The 20979-nt window shown below is 36.3% G+C and overlaps 1 protein-coding gene across 2 annotated transcripts; it reads right to left on the bottom strand.

The window, feature by feature from the left end:
* LY49 (killer cell lectin-like receptor subfamily A, member 1) lies at positions 761-19355 on the bottom strand. 2 transcript variants are annotated; one of them, NM_214338.1, is given in 12 exon segments: positions 761-931; positions 934-936; positions 939-968; positions 971-972; positions 975-989; positions 992-997; positions 7159-7265; positions 9195-9337; positions 12690-12890; positions 14991-15080; positions 17470-17586; positions 19021-19107. In NM_214338.1, coding segments are annotated over 11 exon segments (774 nt in total). In that variant the 5' UTR covers positions 17585-17586; positions 19021-19107; the 3' UTR covers positions 761-869.

Genomic DNA, 20979 nt, shown 5'->3' with positions numbered 1-20979 from the left:
GTTGATTTTTAAAATGTCGAGGTCAAAAAAGACAAAGAAATTGTGAAGAACTGTCACAGATTAAAGGAGACAACTTTAGTCTCCTTAACAGCACACCTAATTGTACCTGAACAAAGAGGAAAAACAAGTATAAATGACGTTACAGGGACAGTTGAGGAAATCTGAGTATAGGCTACAGATGAAATCGTAGTACTGTATCAATTTTGACAACTGTACGGTTCTTGTGACATATTTAGACAAAGGGACATAATGTTCTGAATTTATTACCAAATGAATCAGCAAGGAGAGACAGAGAGAGGAATAAATACTATCACATGCAAATAGAGTAAAATATAATAAACAAATGGTAACTATAAGTAAAGGGTATGTGAAAGTTCCCTATACTATTGTTTCAAGTATGCAGTAAATTAAAAATTATAGAAAAATTATTTTTTAATGGAGTTAAAATTTAGATGGGATTGGAGGGAAGATCATCATTTTTTATTTATTAATTGTGATCTCTCAAAGCCACAGTCTATTAAAATGATTTACCTATGATAAGGAAAAGCTCCAGGCTATTTACCAGAGTTCCCTAATTGGTTCTATGTATGTTTCAGGAGAAAAGAGGGTAATTCCTCAAGGCCATTCCAGAGAAGGGTAACTGCTCTCCAAAGACAAAATGATTCTCTCTTCCCCAAGAAGACAGGTGGCATCTGCTGTCTTAAAACACAGTGCAAAAGAGCAATTTCTTCCTCTTCAAGCTCATCTTTATTTCCACAATGCCTGAATCCTGCAGTCAAAAACATTCATTTGCAACTAACACAAATTATTATAGGAAACCAATGACCAAAAAAAACAACAAAATTTCATTTCACCTTTTCTTCTCAGTGTCAGTTGAAGAAATCAATAATTTTCTTACAGATACAACTGTAGGTATTAGAGCAACTAATATTGTTATCTTGTTGAGGTTAAAAATGCACATTCTCCTCTCCAAAGAAAAATTCCATATCGCAAATTACTGGAAAATAGAAAATATACATGGCCAACTGTTAATTCTGGAGCTCCAATAACATAAATCATATTTATAACTCAATTTCCTAAAGATGTGGAATATGGAAATATTAACCAGAACTTCATCATTAAAAGATTTTCTTCTGGTCTAGCCTAGTAAATAGAATAATACCCTCTTGATCACACCCATAATCTCCCATTTTGTTCCCCATGGGTAATTTTTTTTATCAGAAGGCAATATTGCTATGTTGGGATCATGATAGAGCAACCTGCTTTCATATGTCCATTATTTCAATAAAAATGAGAGATTAAAAGGAGAGAAACTGAATTTCTGTGACACTGATAACTAGATCTGATGTGCATATACTTTAAAGAGAAGAAAGAATTGGAATATTATATAGTCAGAGATGAAGTTGTATAATTGATGTTTTTATGTGTTTTATTTCTTTTCCTTCCCCACCCCATAGCTAATAGTTGTTAACTGAAACATGAAAATTCATTGAAAAATATTTCAGCAAAGTGGTGGAGTAGGTGAGAACTATAACATACATCAAACGTACACACAGATACTCAACATTCATGAGGTCTTGAGTTTGCCACCCATTGGTGACACTCATTCTGGCCCTCTGCCTAAGAAACTCAAATAAAATCCATAACTTTTCATCAGCTTAAGTGGAAATCTACAGCTCTGACCAGGATTACATGCCACTGTATCCACCAAATAGAGATAATGTGTGTGCTAGCCATAAAAACTTTCTGTCTGTTGGACCCCCTTACTCAAACTTTAAGTATTGTCCTAGAAACACACATCAACATCAGAGTAGGGTAATGCAGCAGAGCCTGGCCATATGAAGAAGGCGTAACTCAGGATTCATGTGATCCTTTCACCCCTTTGCCTCTCATCCTCATTGTGACGAATTGTCCCGTCCCATCCAAATGTAATAAGCTATTCCATTTCTTTCCCTTTGCATAGAGCTATGTGGGGTTTTGTTTGTTTGTTTGCTGGCCCCACCCCAGGCAGGTGGAACTTCCTGGACAAGGGATCAAACCTTTGCCACAGCAGTGACAACACTAGCTCCTTCACTCTCTGAGCCACGAGAGAACTCAAGCACTCTGGTTTTCAATTGATTCAGTTAACTGTGTGATTTGAGCCTCTTATTTTGGCCCATGACCTTTTTGTTTTGTGACCTCTGAGATTGTTTGCCTGAAAATGTACTCATGGGCTAAGATTATATCAAGGTCGTTTCCTGCATAGTATCTCTTGTAGGTTTGCAGCCCAGAACTACAATACCTGCAGGGCTCAAATTTAAAATTAAAAAGTGCTTAGATTCACAGTGCTCTAAGGCATCCAATGAAAGCAAGTTCTTTCTTGAGGAAGGCACCTTCATCACAGTTCTTGAATAATTTTCACAGCAACTCAAAAAAGTAAAATAAAATCACTAAACACTGTAAATACAATGGCTCATGAATAGAAGCCTGTAGAAATAATAAGTTAGACCCATAAAAGGTCAACTTTTAAAATTGTCAGATACCTGCAGTGCCTCTTGAATGATCTACAGGCAGTGGGGACAAACCACAGCAATCATCTCAGAAACCAGAGGAAGGAATGGCCTGCCACCACTAGGGGTCTGTTAACAGGTTCTACCTGTGGCCCCAGTCACCTCAGGTTGGCATAAAAGAGGGCAGTACAACTGACTATCACCCGTTGTTGCTCTCACTCCCCTGAGAACACACCCACCCTGCTGCTGCCACTGCCAAACACTCCAGGCAGTGCCCACACATGCTTGATCACTGTCACTTCCCAGGACCCTGCAACTAGGAGCAGCCTGTGCAGCACCTCCAGCATGGGCTAAGCAGGAAAGCGTGCTTCTTGTGTGGTCTACAGGTGGTGGGGCAAACCACCACATTTATCTCTGACTCCAGAGGTGGGTGTGGCCTACCAGCACTAGGGGTCTGTGAACAGGCACCATTTATGGCCCCAATCACCTAAGACGCCACCACAGAGGAGGGCACTGTGACAGAAAACCATCTGTTGTTGCTCTCACTTGGGAACTCACACACCTGCCACTGCCAATGCCAAATGCTTCTGGCACAGTCTAAATCTGCCTGAGGCTTATTACCACTTTCCAGGGCCCTGCAACTAGAAGTAGCCTGCACCACCTTCTGGCAGATCCTTGCTACTGTCAAGAACCCATCAACCAGGCACTGACTACTAGCCTTACCCACTGCCTTGTTCTTCCTAGAAACACACTCAGCACCATGGGGATAAAGCCTGAACACACTGAAGAAAGAGACAGCAAATATCCAAACTCCTACACCAAAAATAAATAGTAACCCCCCACAAAATACAAAGGGGCAATCTTGCATAGAAGTAGCCCTCCAAGACTACAGTTTGGCTTTGCTAAACTCACAGAAAAAGAAAAATATAAGCAAAACGAAGAAGCTCAGGAACCACTTCCAGTTAAAAGAACAGGAGAATTCACCTGAAGCAACAAACAATGAAACAGACCTCTGCAGTCTAACAGACACTGAGTTCAAAAGGGAGATAGTGAAAATACTGAAGGAATTAAGGGTGAATATGAAGGAATTAAAAGCAGATATAAACAGTAATGCAGATTACTTTAGAAAGGAATTAGAAAATATAAGGAGGAACCAAGAAAAATTACAAAATTCATTTGCAGAGATGCAAACTGAGCTAAAGGCACTAAAGAGCAGAATGAATAATGCAGAGGAACAAATTAGTGACTTTGAAGATAGAATAATGGAAATCAGGACAGCAGACAGAGAATCAAATAAAAAAACATTAAAGCAATATATGTAAGAGATCTATGGGATAATATAAAGCAGGTCAATTTATGCATAATGGAATTTCAGAAGAAGAAAAAGAAAAGGGGAGTAAAATATATTTGAAGAAATTATGTCTGAAAACTTTCCAAATCTAAAGAAAAACAGATATTGAGATACAGGAAGCACAGAGGGCCCCAAACAGTTTGAACCCAAATAGGCCCACACCAAGACATATTATAATAAAAATGAAAAAATTAAAGAGAGGATTCTAAAGGTAACAAGAGTAACACAAAGTGTAAATTATAAGCAAACCCCCCATAAGGCTATCAGCTGATTTCTCTACAGAAACACTACAGGCCAGAAGAGAGTGGCAAGATATATTCAAAGTTCTAAAAGGAAAAAATCTGCAACCTAGAATACTCTACCCAGCAAGAATATTATCTAAAATAGAGGCGAAATAAAGAATTTCTCCAACAAACAAAAGCTCAAAGAGTACAACAATACTAAACCCATTCCAAAAGAAATACTGAAAGGGCTTCTTTAAATAAAAAAGAAGTAAGAAGAAATAGGATGTAGGAAATCACAATTGGAAAGCAATTGCTTAAATAAGCCAGTATATAGATCTAAAAGGGGAAAGAAAAAAGTGACAATAAACATAAGGAACAGCAAAAGGACATACCTGAAGATGTTAAAAAGGATTTCAAGATCATAAAATGTGGGGAAGAAAGTAAGCAAATCTAGATTTTTTTTTTTAAATACTGTGATTGAGCCTATATGACTCTCAGGCTAAAGCAAGAAGATATAAGCAGGGGTTAACATACTTGAAAAACAGGGAAACTACAAATCAAAAAAAACATTACATCCACAAAAACTAAAAAGAGGAGTTCCCGTCGTGGCGCAGTGGTTAACGAATCCGACTAGGAACCATGAGGTTGCGGGTTCGGTCCCTGCCCTTGCTCAGTGGGTTAACGATCCGGCGTTGCCGTGAGCTGTGGTGTAGGTTGCAGACGCGGCTCGGATCCCACGTTGCTGTGGCTCTGGCGTAGGCCGGTGGCTACAGCTCCGATTGGACCCCTAGCCTGGGAACCTCCATATGCCGCGGGAGCAGCCCAAGAAATAGCAACAACAACAACAAAAAGACAAAAGACAAAACAAAACAAAACAAAAAAAACTAAAAAGAAAAGTACGCGAGCATAAAATAAATAAAAATCATCTAACCAAAAAAAGAAAGGAAGGAGAAACATAGAATCAACTGGAAAACAAGGTTTAAAATGGCAGTAAATATGTATTTATCAATAATTAATTTAAATGTCAGAAGACTGAATGCTCCAATCAAAAGACACACAGTGGCAGATTGGAAAAAATGCAAGAGCCTACAATATGCTTTCTACAAGACACTCACCTTAGGGCAAAGGACACATATAGATTGAAAGTGAGGGGATGGGGAAAGATATTTCATGCTAATGGACAAGACAGGAAAGTAGGAGTTGCAATACTCACATCAGACAAAATAGACTTTAAAATGAAAACTATAAAGACAGACAAAGAAGGACACTATGTAAGATAAAAGGATCCATTCAACAAGAGGATATTATAATCATCAGTATATATATGCCCCCAATATAAGAGCATCCAGATACATACAACAAATGCTAGCAGACATAAAAGGAGAAATTGATGGGAATACAATAATAGTTGGAGACTTTAACACCCCACTCACATCAAAGGACAGATCCTCTAGACAGAAAATCAGAGATCCTAAATAACACAATAGAAAAGTTAGACTTCATTGACATTTTCAGTACATTACATCCAAAAAAATCAGAATATACATTCTTCTCAAGTGCACATGGAACATTCTCAAAGATTGGCCACATATTGGGGCACAAAATTTTAGAGTATAGAAATTATTTCAAGTATCTTCTCTGACCACAATGGCATGAAACTAGAAATCAACTACAGGAAAAGAAATGAGAAAAAAAAAACTACATGGAGACTTAACAACATGCTACTAAAAAACCAATGGGTCACTGAGGAAATCAAAAATGAAATTAAAAAAAAAACTCAAGACAAATGATAAAGAAGACACAACCATTCAAAATCTATGGGATTCGCAAAAGTGCTGCTTAGAAGTTCATAGTGACACAGGCCTTCCTCAAAGAAGAAAAATCTCAAGTCAACAACATAACCAACCACCTAAATGAATGAGAAAAAGAAGAACAAACAAAACCCAAAATCACCAGAAGAAAGGAAATCATAAAGAGCAGATAGGAAATCAATAAAACCAAGAGTGGATCTTTGGAAGGGTAAACAAAATTGACAAAACTCTGACCAGACTCACCAAGAAGAGGAGAGAAAAAACACAAATAAACAACACAGAAATGAAAAAGGAGAAATCACAATGGATAGTGAAAAAATATAAAAAACCATAACAGGATACTATGAACAATTGTATGCCAACAAATTTGACAACCTAGAATAAATAACTTTCTAGAGACATACAGTCCACCAAAACCAAATCAAGAATAGATCAACTTAACAGACTGATCCCTAGAAACGAAATTGAATATGTAATAAAAACACTCCCACAAACAAAAGTCCAGGACCAGATGGCGTCACAGGTGAATTCTACCAAACCTACAAAGAAGAACTTATACCCATCCTTCTTAAACTTTTCTAAAAGGTTGAAGAAGATGGAACACTCCCAAAGACATTCTATGAGGCCAACATCACCCCAATATCAAAACCAAACAAGGATACTACCAAAAAAGAAAAATTATAGGCCAATATATTTGATGAATATAGACACAAAGATTCTCAGTTAAGATTCTCAGTTAAGATTTTTAAAAAGCAATGAACTGTTTAACAGTACATTATAATAAATGTAGAGTTTACAAAATACACAATTAGGAGGACTAATTGTGTGTATGTGTGTGTTTATGTGCGTGCACACTTGTATGCTTGAACTCATATTTCTTTAAATTTATAATTAATATAAAATAATAATATACATGAGATTCAAATGAATTTGGGGGATACTCAAAACACTCATTTGTGGTTGTATGAAGGATCACTATGACTAAGTCAGAATAACCCAATTACTTTATACAATCTTACCTTATGATTTTGTTTTCTTTTGTACACCTCATAACATGTACTTCTGAGAATCATACATTTTTTTTAATAATAACTCTGTACAACACTTCTCTTCCTCTTTAACTATACTTCCTAAAACATTTTCTTAATCACTCTCCTTATTCATACTAATGACCTCTACTTGAAAATGAGTTAAGCTATGCAAAGTAACAGAAAATTCTTTTTAAATGTGCTCTTTCCAACCCAACACCCGTATTAGAGTTTGAATGCAGCCCAGAAACTTACAGTCCATAAGATGTGCTATTGTCAATCCATTTCCATTTACTTTCCATTTCATTAAATAATAATCCAATCCAGTAGGAATTTTGGTAAATCTGGGACTGAAGGAAAATCTATGTAAAGGAAACAAAACAGATGTGACTTAAATTCCCATCTGTCAGATGAATGAAAATAAAGACAGGTAAAAGATCCCACTATTTCTCTGAACAGTGGTCTGCTAATTTCTACATCATATTTCATCCTGCCTTCCCAAAAAAAATCAAAAACAAAAAAACCTCCCCTGAATCCCTGCATTTTCATTTCCCAAAGAAATTTTCTCCTAGTAGGTTATTTATTTACATTAAAAATGGCTGCCAGTTTCAGAGGTTATTTAAAGTGTAGAAAAATTTTAAATCTTAAACAGCTAACAAATAGGAGATTTGTTAAATAATTATGACACTTTATGGAAACATTCAAAATCATGCTCCAGAAAAATGTAAGGATAAAGAAAAATAATCATTACATATTCCAAGTGAAAAAAGGAATCATTAAAACAAATTTATTAAAATAATGAATGATTGTAGAGACATGTCACATTAAAGCCTTCGGCTTTATAAGAGAAAGCAATTGCTTCATTAGTTGAAGGGGGTGAAGGGGAAAAGGGAAGTATTTAATACTTAGAAATATTTACTATGTGAGAAAATGTAAGAGATCAAAGTGACATAGTAGATAATGTCTGATTAAATGACCAAATATATTTCTAACGGATTTACAATATGTTTCTATTAGGTAGATTTAAATTTAACTGTGTGTTACTGCAACATAAAAAATTATTTTATGACTTGATATCATGAATTCTTTTATGTTATGATTTAAAACATCTATTAGACTTGCATATAAATTTCATGTTGTTTTCTGAATGATAAGTAGAAGTTTCAGATGGATCGTGGCAAACATTTCTCTGTGTAAACAGTTTTTATGTGTGTGGACAGTTATTACTAGTAATACATTAAAAATATACTGATATTACCATCACTGTATTTTCTCTTTTTACAATTCTTCTTGAAAGATATATATATATTGATATAATATAAACAAATACTGGTTAAGTAAATGTTACCTACAGATGCAATGAAAACCGTATGAAGCTGATCTGTAAAGCTGTTACCACTTTTATGTTTCTCATTATTATCTACATTTCCCATGTGGGAAAACAGGACTAGAGAGATTAAGCAATTTACTCCAGGTCACCCAGCTAATAAGCAGCAGAACTGGATTTGATCCCAAGCAGTCAGGCTCCAGGATTCCCAATAATAACTACTAGACTGTGTTGCCTTTGGGTTCTTTGCTGCCACCTTATAAGTTAAAATAACTGCTCATTCCAGGCTACAAGTTACCAAAAGGTTGAATACTTCATCAAAGGAAAGTCATGCTTCTCTGTGAGGGGTTCTCCTGCAGAGTTCTAAGAAAAGCATATGATTGCAAGGACCCAAACTGCATCTTCAGAGGAGTTTCTTTGGAAATAATAATGGTCATCATGATTGATAACATGTATTGAATGCTTAGTAAGTAGCAAGATCACCTGCCTATTAGCAGGCAGGGTCTCCTGGAAGAGCTTTCTTAATTTTTTTCATCTTTTATTTTATAGAAAACAGGACAGTATTTGAGAAGAGCATTCACCAAGAGGGTAACATTTACTAGGGATTTTGATGAACGTCACACTGAGACCTTCAACTGCAATCTTCAAGAGACAACTTCTATTCCACCCACCAGGAGATGGGGCTCCTGTGTTACAGTCTTCATGTTCTTGGGTTTTGACTCTTAAGTACTGAGCTTGATGGAACAAAAGACCAAAGATATTTCACTAGGAAAATCTTTGGGGATGGGAGGGGGAGACTCTTAACTATACACTTTTGGTTAATTCAACAGACATAACACAAAAAATAACTAAAGGCTCCTCTTTCCAGACTCCCCCATGTTCTCAGTCCAAGGAGTAAGTTTAAAGGCCAAGAGGATTAAAAAAAAAAAAAAAAAAAAAAAAAACATGTAACAGTCCATAATACCAATTCATCATTATCATCTATCTTCAAAAGAGATGAAGCATAATTTTTGCAGGTCTCTTTACATTTGCTCCAGTCTTGATTTTTGGTGGTAAAGTAATAAAAGTTTCCTCTCCAACAGCTCAAGTGGCCTTCGTTGAGATGGCCTACAATATATAATGTGAAACATTAAACTTCTTTTCATCCAGTATTCTGTAAAGCAGATCAAAATACTGATCATCCCTCCATAACTCAATACAATCTTAACAGCTGTCAATAATTGTAATGTGAGGTTCATCAAATTATGGAATGCCAAGAGCTACCTGCACTCCCATAACATTGCAGCACTATTCACAAAAGTCAAGAAATGGAAACAACCCAAATGTCCAGCAATAGATGAAAAAAATGTGGTATGTTCATACAATAGAATATTATTCACCCTTAATAAGGAAATACAGCCATATGTAACGGTATGGATGAAACTTGAGGACAATTATGTTAAGTGACATAAGCTGGTGACAAAGAGCAAATACTGCATGATTCCTCTTATATGAGCTATGAAAAGCGGTCAAACAGAAAGTAGAAAGGCAGTTGCTGGGGGAGGGAAAATGAGTTGTTATTCAATGGGTATACAGTTTCGGTTATGCAAGCTGAATAACTTCTAAAAGCCCACTGTGCAACATAGTGCCTGTAATTAACAATACTGAACTGTGCACTTAAATATTTGTTAAAAGGGTAGAACTCACTTAAGTGTTCTTACCACAAATAAAAAAGGGACATGAGAAAACTTTTGGAGTAGAAAGTTATGTCTCTTACCCTAATTGTGGATGGTTTTACACATATACATATGTGTCCAAGCTCATCATATTGCATACACTAATTATGCACAACTTTTTGCATATTAATAGTACCTTAATAAAGCTGTTTTTAAGACCTGTACTCTGAAAACTATAAGACACTGATGAAAGAAATCAAAGATGACACAAACAGATGGAAAGACACACCATGCTCTTGGATTAGAAGAGTCAATATTACCAAAAATGACTATACACCCAAGGCAATCTACAGAGTCAGTGCAATCCCTATAAAATTATCAAGGACATTTGTCGCAGAACTAGAACAAAATATCTTAAAGTTTGTTTGGAAGTACAAAAGACCCAGAATAGCCAAAGACATCCTGAAAAAGAAAAATGGAGCTGGAGGAATCAGGTTCCCGGACTTCAGACTATACTACAAAGCAACAGTCATCAAAACCATATGGTACTAGCACAAAGACAGACATATAGGTCAGTAGAATAGGATGGAAAGCCCAGAATTAAACCCACGTACCTACAGCCAACTAATCTATGACAAAGGAGGCAAGAATATACAATGGAGAAAGGACAGCCTGTTCAATAAGTGGTGCTGGGAAAACTGGACAGCCACATGGAAAAGAATGAAATTAGCACACTCCCTAACACCATACACAAAAATAAACTCAAAATGGATTAAAGACCTAGGTATAAGACCAGATACTCTAAAACTCTTAGAGGAAAACATAGGCCAAACACTCTCCAACATAAACGACAGCAACATCTTCTCAGATCCACTTCTTAGAGTAATGACAATAACAACAAAAACAAACAAATGGGACTTAATGAAACTTAAAAGTTTCAGCACAGCAAAGGAAACCCTAAACAAAACGAAAAGACAACCCACAGATGGGAGAAAATCTTTGCAAATGAATCAACTGACAAGGGATTAATATACAATATTTATAAACACCTCCTACAGCTCAATACCAAAGAAACAACCCCATCAAAAAATGGGCAGAAGATCTAGACAGACAATTCTCCAAAGAAGACATATGGATGGCCAAAAAACACAGGAAAAGATGTTCAACATCACTCATTATTAGAGAAATGTAAATCAAAACTACTATGAGGTGCTGACTTTACACTAGCCAGAATGGCCATCATCCAAAAGTCTACCGACAATAAATGCTGGAGAGGGTGTGGAGAAAAAGGAACCCTATTAAACTGTTGGTGGGAATGTAAACTGGTACAACTACTGTGGAAAAACAGTATGGAGATTACTCAGAAAACTAAAAATAAAACTACCATTTGACCCAGCAATCCCACTCCTGGGCATCTATCCAGAGAAAACCATGACTCGAAAAGACACATGTACTCCAATGTTCATTGCAGTACTATTTTCGATAGCCAAGGCATGAAAACAACCTAAATGTCCATCAACAAAGGAGTGGATAGAGAAGATGTGGTAAATATACACAATGGAATATTACTCAGCCATTAAAAGGAAAGAAATAATGTGGCATTTGTAGCCACAAGGATGGATGTAGAAATTACCATGCTAAGTGAAGTCAGTCAGACAATGAGACACCAACATCAAATGCTATCACTTCCATGTGGAATCTAAAAAAAAGACACAATGAACTTCTTTGAAGAACAGTTACTGACTCACAGACTTTGAAAAACTTATGGTTTCCGAATGAAACAGTTTGGGGGGTGGGGGGGATGCACTGAGGGTTTGGGATGGACATGCTGTAAAATTTGGTTGTGATGATTGTTGTACACCTATAAATGTAATAAAATTCGTTAAGTAATAAAAATACTGATAAAAAAGCTGTTTTTAAAATAATACAATTAAATTAAATTTTTTTAAAAGATCCTAGAATGTCTTCTACAGAAAATTAAAATTTCCTTTGGAATTTTTTTCTTTTTCACGTATATTATATATTACACCAAATTAAAATATTATTGATTCCTCACTAACAGAGACGGTACATTTCTACTAACTGCCATCCCTAAATGGTATTAAATGTGCAAAATCTCTTTGTAAATGCTAAGCAAATATTTAGTAGTTGTTGATTAACCAGGCTGATTCATTCCATCATTATGCATGATGACAGAGTTTATTGTATGAGATTTAATATTCTTATCTCTTGGATGTTTTTAATTGTATCATCACACATAGTTGCACAAACATCAACACTACAGCAGATCTTGCAGATGTATGGCAGGGATCACAAAAAGACCAAATATCTCAAGTCAATGCAGAACAGAAATACACACACAATTCTCTTTACAACAGCTTCCAAATAAAAGGCCTTGTGCCCATTTTAGCCTGAGCATATTTTTACTGATATTTTCCATATTTCATGTCAGCAACAAAGTTGGAGTATTTAATTTGCCCATAGGTCCAAAATGATCCAAATGTTCAGAAGTGCTAACATACTGTCTCACCTTCTGAGAGCAGCAGGAAGGCAAGAGCTGCCATTGAGTTTTGTGAAACTTGGATTCTACTAATCCAAACATGACTCCTGGGGTCCCAATCTTATATTTGAAATAAGCAAACCCAAATACCTACATTACATCTAAGAGGCACAAGTTAAAAGTTGTCTAGCAGACCTAGATCACTGGCATAGAACATAAGCCTGTTTATTAAGCCTCAAAGCTTTTGGAAGGGGAAGAAGTGATGGAAAACTGTGTGATTTTTCCTTCAAGATTTCCTCCATACCTGTATTTTGCAAAGGCTTTGAAAATACATCCATTTTTCTGCAACATCCCTTTCTCTGATTGTAGAGAATGCTATATTCTAATGTCTTATTTGTCAAAAGTTGCTCATTTAAGTAGTTCTCATTTTGCATAAGGTGGTACTTTTGTGTGAGGTTTCGTAGAATTTCCTCCTGTTGATGTTTCTCTTGAATATACTGGAAAGCTAAAATTAAGAGCATAGATATAATTTTTAAAGTATACAGAACGCATAAATGTTGAAATTTAAGACAGGAAAAAAAAGAATCTCACTTTGACAACCAACCCATTTCATTACTTTAATTAGTAATTTGACATTTGGGAAGTAATACCTCAATAACTTGACCATATAAATTGAAACATCAAATTTCTCGCTATTAGCTACTTAAGTGTAGAACAAATAAAGATTTCTGAATAAAATTATGATGCTAACATCTTAACAGTCGGTTCAGTTTTTAACAGTTAGTACGTCATTTACAACTAAGTACCAAAGGAAAAATCAGTCAACATTTAGCAACACATCTTCTGGGTATGAACATCTACTGTAAGCAACCTGAAGAAAGAGCACTAAAATCACAGGAGTGGATGGAATATCCATAGGATAAAAGAGAGGAAGATCCAAATACATTATTTTATCTGAGTGTTACATATTAGTAACTCAAATGAAAGATAAAGGTTGAATTAAAGATCATCTACCATCCATGCAGAGAATCAATCTTTTTATTAGACCATTTACTTTTTTATTATTATTTTATGTATTTTATGTATTTTAGGCCATGCCTGGAGGCTGCAGAAGTTTCCAGGCCAGGGCTCGAACCCATGCTGTGGCCTGAACCACAGCAGTGATGATGCCAAATCCTTAACCTGCTGAGCCACCAGGGATCTCCAACCATTTCCTCATTATAGACTTAGAAAAAGTTAAAAAGAAAGTCATCATTTCTTTTGGCAGTTATTTCTCAAAGAATATGTAGCTGGGATTCACAGAAATCTAAATTTAGATGGTGAAATATTATAGTAGTTCCCCCTTATCTGTGGTTTTACCATCTACAGTTTCAATTATCCTGTCAACCGCAGTGTGAAAATATTAAATGGAAAATTCCAGAAGTAAATAATTCAAAAGTTTTAAATTGCATGCTGGTCTGAGTAAGATGATGAAATCTTGCACCATCTCTTTGTTCCTGCCCTGGAAGGGGAATGATTCCTTTGTCACTTAGCAGCCATTATCAGATGACTTGGAGATGTGCAGGGCTTGCATCCAAGTAACCCCTATCTCACTTAATAATGGTCCCAAAGTACAAGAGTAGTGATGCTGGTAATTCGGATATTCTCTTACTGGGGCTAAATATAAACTAAACTTTATCATAGGTATGTATGCATAGGAAAAAAGCATAGTGTATACAGGAGTCAGTGCTATCTGCAATTTCAGGCATCTGTTGCAGGTCTTAAAGCATCCCCCATGGAAAAGCAGGGGACTAATATACTAAGGTCTGTATCAGAAGGAACGTTACCATGTCTCATAGAGAACGAAAGGGCTCATTACAGCCTCAGAGACATTTTAATAGGTAAATAAAATGTAAATGACAGTGTGATTACGTCTGAGGAAAAATCACCAAGAAAGAGCCACCTGGGGAGTTCCCACTGCGGCTCAGTGGGTTAAGAACCTGACATAGTCTCCATGAAGATGTGGCCTTGCTCAGTGGTTTAAGGATCCAGCATTGCTGCAAGCTGCTGTATAGGTCACACATGCGGCTCCGATCTGGTGTTGCTGTGGCTGTGGCATAGGCCTCAGCTGCAGCTCTGATTCAACCCCTAGCTGGAGAACTTCCATATGCCACAGAAGCAGCCATAAAAAGAAAAGAGAAGGAAATAAAGAGCCACCTGAGATAGTCCCTTGATTAATATCTGCACAATTACGAGTTCCCATTGTGGCACAGTGGTCAACAAATCCGACTAGGAACCATGAGGTTGTGGCCTTGCTCAGCGGGTTAAGGATCCGGCATTGCAGGGAGCTGTGGTGTAGGTTACAGAGGAGGCTCAGATCTCGCGTTGCTGTGGCTCTGGTGTAGGCCGGCGGCTACAGCTCTGATTCGACCGCTAGCTTGGGAACCTCCACATGCCGCGGGAACGGCCCAGAAAAGTCAAAAAGACAAAAAAAAAAAAGAAATCTACACAATTAGTAGTTACTTCAGTAAGCCGTACTCACACAATTACACAATTAGTGTTATTATTAACTACAATTAGTAATTAGTGGTTACTCAGACTTGAAGGATGTATTTCAGTTACTCACTCTTTGTCCCCAACACTATAACTGTTACCAACAGAAGGAAACAGAGGATCCCAAGAATCACTGCAATGCGATGCCAGAGCACTGAAAACTCTTTAAAGAAAGAAGAAAATGATCGTTAGGCACAACTGAAGCCCTTTCTATGACTTCCCAATCCCGCTCCCTCTGCATGGAACGCCGTTCTTCCCGCTGCTGCTGCATCTTTTTTTTAATTGGAGTATGGTTGACTTACAATCTTACAACGTTGTATTAGTTCCAGGTGCACTGCAAAGGGAATCAGCTATACGTATATAAACATATCCATTCTTTTTTCCATATATGCTATTACCAACTATTGAGTAGATTTTCCCATTCTGCTGCTTAAATAGTACACCACTCGGGCTTCCTGCTGTTCTCTTGCTAATACTATGTTAGAATTGCTCCTTGTTGAGTACAATAATTCTACGGTATTTGTGCAGATTAGAGGGTCTAAACTAATTACGATTGATTTGGAAGTTGCAGTCTTTGCTCGTTTCTCCTTTCTACATCTTTAAAACCCTTGACAAGACCACTGTGCACAAGATCTGCTCCAGAATCAGAAATATGTATTTTGACAATGATAACCTATGATTGTAGTAATTTGGAAATAAATGTAAGGGAAATCCAAACCTCTTCTGTCTTCTTGTTTTTTTTGTTTTGTTTTTGTTTTTGGTCTTTTTGCCTTTTCTAGGGCCGCTTCCCGCTGCATATGGAGGTTCCCAGGCTAGGGGTCGAATCGGAGCTGTAGCCACCAGTCTATGCCAGAGCCTCAGCAAAGCGGGATCCGAGCCACGTCTGCAACCTACACCACAGCTCATGGCAACGCCAGATCCTTAACCAACTGAGCAAGGCCGGTGATTGAACCCGCAACTTCATGGTTCCTAGTCGGATTCATTAGCCACTGCGCCACGACGGGAACTCCCTGGGGTATTTTTTAATAGTCTTTTCTCTTACTTATTATGAAACATATTCAAAAGAGAGAAAAGTAAAAAGAATAGTACAATAAACACTGAGATATAACCCCCCCCAAAAAAAAGATCTTTAGGGATAGAGCCTGGCTCACTACTAACCTTAACCTAGACATCATTTAAAACATAGAAAAAAATTTTCTCTAGAAATTGTATAAAAATACATCATACAAAGGGTTTTAATTTACAATCTAGTAATTACAGTTTTAAAGTTTCAGATTTCTGACTGACAAACACCACGGTATAAATCCTACACACAAGAATAGTCCTATAGGATTTTAAAAATTCATCCCTTCTTGCTTTGATTACAACTAATCATGAAGAAATCATGAAGAGGAGGGTAAAAGCAGGAAAAATTCTTTTTTTTTTTTTTTTTTTTTGTCTTTTTAGGACCGCACTCACAGCATATGGAGGTTCCCAGGCTAGGGGTCAAATTGTAACTCTCGGCCTACACCACAGCCACAGCAACTCGGGATCTGAGCCTCATCAATGACCTATACCACAGCTCATGGCAATGCCAGATCCTTAACCCACTGAGTGAGGCCAGGGATCGAACCCACATCCTCATGGATACTAGTCAGGTTTGTTAACTGCTGAGCCATGATAGGAATGCCAAGGCAATATTCTTGAGAAACTGGTAGCCAACAATGGATGTTCTGAAGCTGCAAATGTGACTGGCGCTCAGCCTTAAAATACTTTCTAGAAATCTACTTTTCTTTCTTTTTCATCAGTTTTTTTTTTTTTTTCCTCTAGCAATGCTCTAGTTATCCTCTGACTTTTAAGGTCCCCCATACTGGAAAATTTTATCTCTGATGGACATTACATTAGAACAGTAAAAATTAGTCTCATTTTAAAGCTAGTAACAATACTTGAAGGTAGAAAGAGAACGGAAAAATTAGAATGCCCCTTTTAATTCGAACGTTTTTGTTTCTTCATTGCCGTCAAGGTTTGGTAAATATTTAAGACACCTTAAATATCTTTTGCCTGAATGAAAACATTGTTTCTAACACATTTTTCATTTCTTCAACATTCCGTAAGACTTACTTTTCTAGGAAATGTAATGTTTTCTTGAGACTCTAGTCTGTCCTTTACTTTTAAAGGCCTCACTAATTTCTCTTGACCAAATTTGAATGAAATCATTCTACTACCTTCTCAAATTTAAAAGAATTCATTAATTTTTCCATTCTGAAAAACTTAAAAAAAAAAAAAAGACCATTAAAGATCATGTGGTTTCATATTACCAGTAAAGAACCCAGAGTATAGATAGGAATTTTTTTGGGGGGAAGGGGCAGTGCTGGGCCTGCAGCATGTGGAAGTTCCCGGGCCAGGGATCAAACCTGTGCCACAGCAGTGACTGGGGGCCACTGCAGTCACAATGCCGGACACTCAACCAGCTATGCCACCAGGGAATTCCTAGATAGGAGCTCTTTATTTTGAATGTCAAAAGTTTGAGAATCCATAAGAGACAGGGGACTCTAGATGCTTAAAACATATACCTTTTTCATCAGTCTTGCCAGGCTTTTGAGTACCACCAGGTCTTAATCTATTTTGTGACTCTGAAGGTGATGGAAGAAATGTCAGGCTAGAATAAGTCACTTCCTGGTCATTCATCTCTAAAGTAAAAAGAGATATATATTTTGCATTAAAACTTTGATCTGTCTAAAGAAAAATTAAAATGTCAGTCTATAGAAACACATCAGGATTAAGAGGTATGTGTGTGTGTATGTGTTTACTGACTCCTTCAAGTGCCTAAATCATGTAAACCGAGCCTGATTTATATAAGAAATGAAAAACTTTCAATATTTCTACTAAAGTCATTTATACTCTGGTAATTATGGCCATGATTATTAGAAAATATAGAAAGAATTTTTTTAAATCTACCAATAGATTAAGCAGGCTAAGTCTTATTCATTTTAGCTCAAAATGTTCAACATACTTACACAAATGTTAGGCAAAGTAATACCATATCAAATTACTGAGACACTTTTAATACTATTCAAAAAATCAAAAATGCTGTTTTTGAAATTCTTCAAAAGTATAAATATCTTGACATATATATATGACTCATATATATAATATATATACATATAAATACTAAAAAGTTCTTATAATCGTTTGAATAGTAATTCAATATCAGTTTGAAATAACAATTTCTTGGCCTGAATAGATAAATACATTGTGTAGTTTTTTCAACTATAACATGACTCTACTATAGCGTTCCCCAAACTTTATCCCGTATACCATTTGTAAAAGAATTCTTGAGGGTTAACACTGCAAATTGGTTAACATTCCAGATTTCCATGTCTCATGAGAGATGTTCTGAATAAAAATCTATTAGACCCCAGACACCTATATTTTTAATCCCAAATGATTCTATATATTTTAAAATTTTAGAAATAATCCTCTAGTTGCCAGAGAAGCCTATGTGAAAATAAAATTTGTCGACAGGCAGTCTTTAATTAATACCCATAAAAGATTCAATATATTAACATAGATCAATATAAAAATGATTAGAGATATTTTAGATTTGCCTTTCTTCTTATATTAATGAGTATGAAAAGATGATATCCAAGAAACAGGAAATATGGAAAACAAATTACACATTTAACTATATTCCTTAACACTTTTTTAAATTTCCAAAATGTTCTAAATTTGATTATTCACGTTTTCTACTTTCCTAAGGAAAATCAGTCTTTTCTATTACAGAATGCTTGAAGATTGATAATATGTAAAACATTAGACCCAAATATAAAATATTTTAACCCCCCCAAATTCCTTTTCTATATTTTGATAACATAAAGGAAAAATCATAACAGAGTAAAAGAAAATAACGTTCCGTTAATGCTGAACTACAATGGTCACATCTTTAATATTAATGAGGTTCTAATCCAATCAATAAAAGAATGTTTTGTATCCATCCCATATTTGTGCCATCTATAATAAAAAGCCACATTCCTAGAATTTTTTTCCCTAGAATCTTTTCTTTATAGGTTGGACTAGTAGGATATTCAGGTACAAAGATCTGAGGGAATAAAAGCAGTTATTACCTATGTCTGTGCCACGCAGTGATGCAGGTGGAGAAAGTGGACCCAAAAAGGTGACAGAAGTTTGCCTTTCTGATCCTAGATCCCTTGGGTGTGTGAGGGGCTGTGAGACAGAAGGCAGAAATGAGTAGTCTCTGAATGATACTCCAACTCAAAATTTTCTGCCCCTCCTCTTGACCAAAGTGATAAAAGGAAATTATATGGTAAAAGCTAATGCTGACGGGGAAAGGAAAGGTGGTCATGAGCTGTATCTTTTTCCATTTCAACTAACCAACCACTGCAAAATTACAAACATTTGAGGACTGAGAAAATAAACACAGCTTTGGTGAAAAAAAGTAAATCTTAGATTCCGTCTGGCAGTGGTTAACGAATCGATAGAACATGAGTGCGGTCGATCTGCCTTCAGTGGTTAACAATCGCTTGCGTAGCTGGGTAGGTGCAGACGCGGCTCGGATCCGCGTTGCTGTGGCTCTGCGTAGGGTGGCTACAGCTCGATTCAACCCTAGCTGGAACCTCATATGCGGAGCGCCAAGAAATAGCAACAACAAAAAAAAAAAAAAAAAAAAAAAAAAAAAAAAAAAAAGTAAATCTTAACAAAGCTAGCAAACTTAAAAGAAACTACTAGCAACAACAATTAAAATGTATATGCATAAATATATAGAGGCATACACACAAGAAATAGTCTCTGACAAACTTTCTCATATATTTCTATTTGAAAAGATTTCTTTTTCCATTTATGTTTATTGCAGATAAACATTTTAGAAATTATTTTAAAACACCCATAATTCTACTATAAAATTGTGGTATATGTACTTCTAGTTTTTTATCCGTATATTATGTTTATGATCAAAGCTGGTGTCATTCCACGTACAATACTTATGATCTATTATTTTCAAATAAGTTTTCCCCATTTAATAATATTCATCTAAAATGTGATTTTAAAAACCATACATAGGAGTTCCCATCGTGGTGCAGTGGTTAACGAATCCGACTAAGAACCATGAGGTTGAGGGTTCCATCCCTGGCCTTGCTCAGTGGGTTAAGGATCCGGCATTGCCGTGAGCTGTGGTGTAGGTTGCAGACACGACTCGGATCCCACGTTGCTGTGGCTCTGGCGTCGGCCAGTGGCTACAGTTCCAATTACAACCCTAGCCTGGGACCCTCCATATGCCGTGGGAGCGGCCCAAGAAATGGCAAAAAGACAAAAACAATAAAAAATTTAAAAACCATACATAGTTATTACTCATATGGATCATACTATAATTTATTTAGGAAATCCCCTACTATTGGTTTTTAGGTTGCTTCCAATTTTTTGTAAATGTAAAATATATCTGGCCTATACTTTTAAATACTTCTTTAGGAAAAATTTTAGACAAGAAATTATGGGGTTAAGGGGTCTATACATTAAAGAACTTCGATAATATTACCAAATGCCCTCCAGAAAGGTTATTTCCATTTATACAACACTAGTTGTGTGTGAAAATGTTCACATTTGATTTTTTTAAGAAATACTGGTGAATTATTCTTCACTTGAATTTTGTCCAGAAATCATACTGCATGAAAATCTATAATGTTCCAGCTAGAAAAAATTTATTTCTATACATCTGTTTCTATGAGCCAGACCCTGCTAGAATACCCACAGATCCCTCAAACATGCAGATCTGACTTGAAGTCCCAGCCCTTGCTTCTACGTGTGACTTGAGGCCAGTCACTTCACTTCCTTAAACCACAGCTTCACCACAGTAAAAGAGTGATATTTGCCGCCCAAAATTGTAAAGTATGTAAAGTGCTAACCAGACCTGGCAACACTACAGCAGGTGTTCACTAAATAGGAAATATTATGATTTGAGGTCCAAGATTCAAAACCTTTCTGCCATGTCAAATCTTCAAACCTGTTTCCCCACATGTTCAATGAGAATAACACTTCCATCATAGACATGGAAGAATTTAATGAAATTAGCA

Source organism: Sus scrofa, chromosome 5, assembly GCF_000003025.6.
Source record: "Sus scrofa isolate TJ Tabasco breed Duroc chromosome 5, Sscrofa11.1, whole genome shotgun sequence".
NCBI classification, from domain to species: domain Eukaryota; kingdom Metazoa; phylum Chordata; class Mammalia; order Artiodactyla; family Suidae; genus Sus; species Sus scrofa.
This window is presented reverse-complemented; position numbering and strand designations above follow the sequence as displayed.